Consider the following 4,692-nt stretch of genomic DNA (forward strand, 5'->3'; position numbering starts at 1 on the left):
GTATTCATTTGTTATATCTGTCATACAAACATTATACCCTCTAGAAAGTCTCCTCTGGCTATGTTTATAAAGGGCAACAACACAACATAATATTAAATTGGCTTAGGCTACTTGCTTTCATAGGGACACAATTGGTTATGAGGACGAATGGAAAGAAGCTCTATTTTAAGCTATGGACGCAAATGAAACGCGATGGTGTACGGGCCAACCTGGGAGAAAAGTACAAGATTATAGAGTACTGTATAAATAGGCATCCTTCCATTAGCTGCCGGTACTTTCAGTGGTAAATATAGTTTTAATTGACTTTAGTCATTCCAGTGGGATATAATTTTTGGCCGTCTTCTTGCTTGTCACTCTGAATGTAGTTATTGCGACGTGGCAGTAAAAGACATCAAAAATACGATTTTTTTTTCTTAAAGTACTCATGATCAAGAATTTAAAAGCCCCCTTTTATACAAGAAGAAAAGAAGAAAAAGCATTTAACGTCGAATCCGGTTTTACCGAACCCGAGTTAGCGAATTTTTTTGACGAAATCTAAATTTACATTAAACAGATACTCCGTCCATGGAAATAAGCCTATATTTACAACGTTAATGCTGAAGCACATTCTTTTATGATTAAAAATGTCACAGATCTTATTATGATAGATGTTCAATGCCGTGCTCTGTTCTCCTGATCCTGTGATAAGTAGCTACAAAATATTCCGCATTTCACTGCATGTGCAAAACCTTGATATCAAGCGAGGACGTCGCTAATATATCGCGTTTATGGATGCGGATGAAGTGAAGGAGAGCAGCCCGGGGGCTGATTTATGGAGGCTGATCGGCCCGGCCGACGAGCTTTCTGGGAAAAGGTGCCGCCTGATATATTCGTCTCTCGGCGGCCACTCGGATATTTGTCTTTTCCATGTGAAAGGCGAGTTTTTCGCGATGGATGCCCGCTGCGCGCACTCGGGTAGGCGAATTGCACAATGTGCACCATATTAAATCCGATTTGCAATTCGGCAGAATTTAGATAATACTTAAAGTACGTCTATTTAACCGAGATCGCGGCATACGTAATTGAGACCTAACATCGTTTAGTAACACTAAAAATTGCACTTAATTATGTGCGTCCCAGCCAAGCTCACCTTTAAATGTATACACTGTGCACGGTTAGTGTAGGTTCACGGTGTATATTAGCTAATGCAGAGCAGATGCTGAAGGCACATGGGCAGTGTTACCATTTGGATTATGCGGCGTATCCGTTTTAAACATTTCCATTTACACGGACCAACACGTCGTTAAAATGGCCAGTCCCCGTTAAATTAGAATGTCCATATATAACACGGGCACTGTATTAACATTAAACGTGCTTGTTTTTTTTCTTTTATGCAATCCGAACCAGTGATCAGTGTAAAACTTCTGTCTGTTCTGATCATGCTTGGTCACGCAAGTTTAAGTAAGTTTAAGTTCCAGAATAACCGTGAAATAACGTTTATGTGGCTCCCGATCGTTAATCGCTTTATGTATTTCATAGGGGGACCGTTGTGTGACGGTGATATAGAGGATGCTGATGGTATTCTACGGGTTTACTGTCCCTGGCATGATTATGACTTTAATATTCGTACTGGGACGTCACAGACTGGATTGCAGGTGTGTATAACAATAATCTCCAAGTCCCCCTGCCCTTTTCATCTGTTTATATATGATTCTGCTTACGTTGTACGTAACAAACACGAACCTTGATCGGCACACGTCATCTATACACGTGCAAAAGTCAAATACAGACTCCGCGACATTAATTCTCTAAACTGTATTGTCTAATACAAAATAAATAAAAGTGTTTTCATTGTAGCTCCATAAAAGAAGCTTGTATCCGAAGCGGTGTCATTACAAGGCATATTAATTAAATTAATGTGCCTTTAAATTAAGCCCACTGGCAAAAGGAAAATTTGGCTCGGTGACTAAATGACAGTTCTTGGCATTGGTTTTGGGCATATTATTGTGCTAAAAATAGATTGCATGTTTGGTACTTTATATTCTCTGTGAATGTAATGGGCTTGTCAGTACAGTTCTCTCAGCACCACACTGAAGTTAGCGCACTGCATTTACTTCACAGCAACAGGTGCACCATGTCAAAGTGGAGGACGGCATGGTGTACGTGCAGCACCCGGCCTTACTCTCCCTGCAGAGCTTCTCACCAGGCAGGAAGAGCTGACATCCAAACCGGAATCCCTGCACGCTGTGCTTGGAGATGGAGTCGTGCATCTGCTCAAATCTGAACTGTTTCGTAAGATTAGTAAATTCTGTCTGAGGCGATTCTGTCATTACCTGTGACCCCCCCCCCCCCCCCACAAGCCTTTTCCACTTGAATCTGCCCATGTGACTCATGCTTTTACCATGGCGATTGTCTGACGGGGAAATGACCTCATCCTCACCATTACCCCCCACCCCCCCCACTCCAGTCTATAAATGTCCAGGCATTAGTTGCCCATGGCAACAAACAGAAGATTAGGTTCACGGTTTGGTCTTCTAATTGATAAAATGGTTGGGTACTCGGGGGAGGAAGGGGGCACGAATGAGGTCTTGCTTTTTTACTACTTAGAGAAGCAGTAGTGAGTAATGCTTTCCCCTGAAGCCATTCATTGTTTAATCAGGGGATTAGCACATGCAGTGTGCAGTGTGCAGTGCTGTAGCGGAGAGTTCGAGATTGAAGGGAATGCAGCTTAATAATTTAAGTACAACAGTATGTTTATTGGGGGGATAAATGAAAGCAAATTCAATTTTGGAAGGGGGCAGCAGTTTATGTAATAATAATTGAATTTTTTTATATGTTTTTTTGTCATCCATATGTTGTGTTTTGGTGGCTTACACCATTGTCCTCCATATATATAGATATATATATATAAGTAAAATATGTATGTGTGTGTTTGTATGTCTGTAAGTTTAGGGTGAACTACACTGTAGCAGTGTAAGAACTGAGGCAGCCGCATCGCAGCCATCCCAACACCGCGCTAAGTGAAAAAACATCGCTGACGCACGTTGTTCAGTCGGACCGTGAGGTGGAACACTTCTCAACGACGTAGCCTTGAAGCGCCATAATTTATAAAGTGCCGTTTGAGTAACAGCCGTGTTACTGTTGCATGCTTTCTACCCCCAGAAAACTGGCAAATGGTACATCCTCTGTTAGTAAATCTCACTTTGCCGTTTCCATTCTGCCAACAGAAGCTCCCCTTTTCGCTCCCACCACCTACCGGACCCTGTTTTTGCTGGCAGCATCCTCTGTATGGATAGGATCTCTGCCCTGTTCAGTACCTCATTAACCGAGGAGTAATTCACTGTGATGCTTCGCATGTGAGTCTGTGTATGCAGATGAATCGCCTGTTATTGCTTTCGGTGAGTATGGTCAGTGTTAAGGCTTGAACATTGCTGACCTGGATCTGTGAAAACAAATTCCCCCAGCGGATGGTGGCCGCTCAGTGTTACAGATGACTAATTTTGGAAAACTTAGGCGATGTCACGCCTCAACAATGCATTACCTAATGCTTGTCTGTTATCTGTGAGTTCACGCCATTCACTGAAATGCAGTGCTGAGTCTGAGGTACTACTGAGTACGCGTACCGTTAATTTATGTTGTTTATATGATAGATGTCCTTCTGCACTGGTCTGTTTGTAATGATTGATGCACCAATGTCTGTTATTTATTACAGATTGAAACTGTAATACATGTATGCTTTGTCTATGCACATATAGTACTGTGCAAAAGTCTTAGGCAGTCAAAGAAAATGATGTTTAAATGATCTTCATGTTGGTGTAAAGCTATGATTTTACGCCTGTCAAAGTGTGTCAGCTCAGCCGTCTCAAAACCTCTGCTAAAATCACCCCAGTACTTCCAGTGACTTTCCAATATACTCATGTATTTGTTGACTAAATCACTACCCCACCTTGTTTGGCTAATCAGTACCTCATTAATGTATTTAACTAAATAAGATGAGTTCATTTATTAATCGAGCCGATGGAGAAGTTTAACGAATACATGGAACGGCCGAGGTGCCCCTGAGGAGAGGTTTGGGAAGTGCAGCGCTGTTCATCTAGCCACCCAAGGAGATATCAGTGACCTTTTGGAGAACAGGAGACATTCCTACAGATTTTTTACCACGTTAACATTAATTAGTATATATTATAATGTTAAGTTTTTTTTTACTGACCAAATGTACACTTATTAAACAGAAAATTAAACATTTCCTTTGACCGCCCAAGATTGAGTATTTAATGGTACCTGGTGGATTTTGTTGCATTTACGGAATGACACTGGATTATCTTTTATCGAGTGTCAAATATAAAAAGTTTCACTTGCGCGTAAATCTTCTGAATTGTGCTTGTGTTCTTATTAACAAGTGCGATCTTCCTCGTGCATGGATCAGTGAATCGCACTGCTGCCTGGCTGCTCCAGGGTAACGGCCCTGAAAGGTTTCTTGCATGTACTCCGGTTCCCACATGCAGTCCAAAACCATGCAGCTAGTATCTCAGAAATACAGATTGTCTTATGCTCTGTACTTCCTAGGTTCGGCTCCCACAGTGACCTCTGGGTAAGCAGTTGATCACTGGATGATTTTTTTCTCCCCCATTAATACTTAAATTGCAGTGAATTTTTCAGTTGTAGGTTACTATAAATGCACGTTATTGTCATAAACTTCAAAACAGGCAGTCA

General features: G+C 41.5%; 1 protein-coding gene across 2 annotated transcripts; it reads left to right on the forward strand.

Annotated features, from left to right (window-relative positions):
• Positions 1–508: 508 nt before the first annotated feature.
• On the forward strand, positions 509–4,345 carry LOC125708481 (Rieske domain-containing protein-like). 2 transcript variants are annotated; one of them, XM_048976022.1, is made up of 4 exons: positions 509–954; positions 1,387–1,440; positions 1,519–1,634; positions 2,101–4,345. In XM_048976022.1, the coding sequence occupies exons 1-4, from the start codon at positions 768–770 to the stop codon at positions 2,197–2,199; spliced, it is 456 nt and encodes a 151-aa protein (XP_048831979.1). In that variant the 5' UTR covers positions 509–767; the 3' UTR covers positions 2,200–4,345. The 2 variants fall into 2 exon arrangements, with proteins under 2 accessions (XP_048831979.1, XP_048831980.1); XM_048976023.1 differs by lacking the exon at positions 1,387–1,440 and having other exon boundaries at positions 517–954.
• Positions 4,346–4,692: the final 347 nt, after the last annotated feature.

The sequence above is a fragment of the Brienomyrus brachyistius genome, chromosome 15 (genome assembly GCF_023856365.1).
Source record: "Brienomyrus brachyistius isolate T26 chromosome 15, BBRACH_0.4, whole genome shotgun sequence".
Classification (NCBI taxonomy): domain Eukaryota; kingdom Metazoa; phylum Chordata; class Actinopteri; order Osteoglossiformes; family Mormyridae; genus Brienomyrus; species Brienomyrus brachyistius.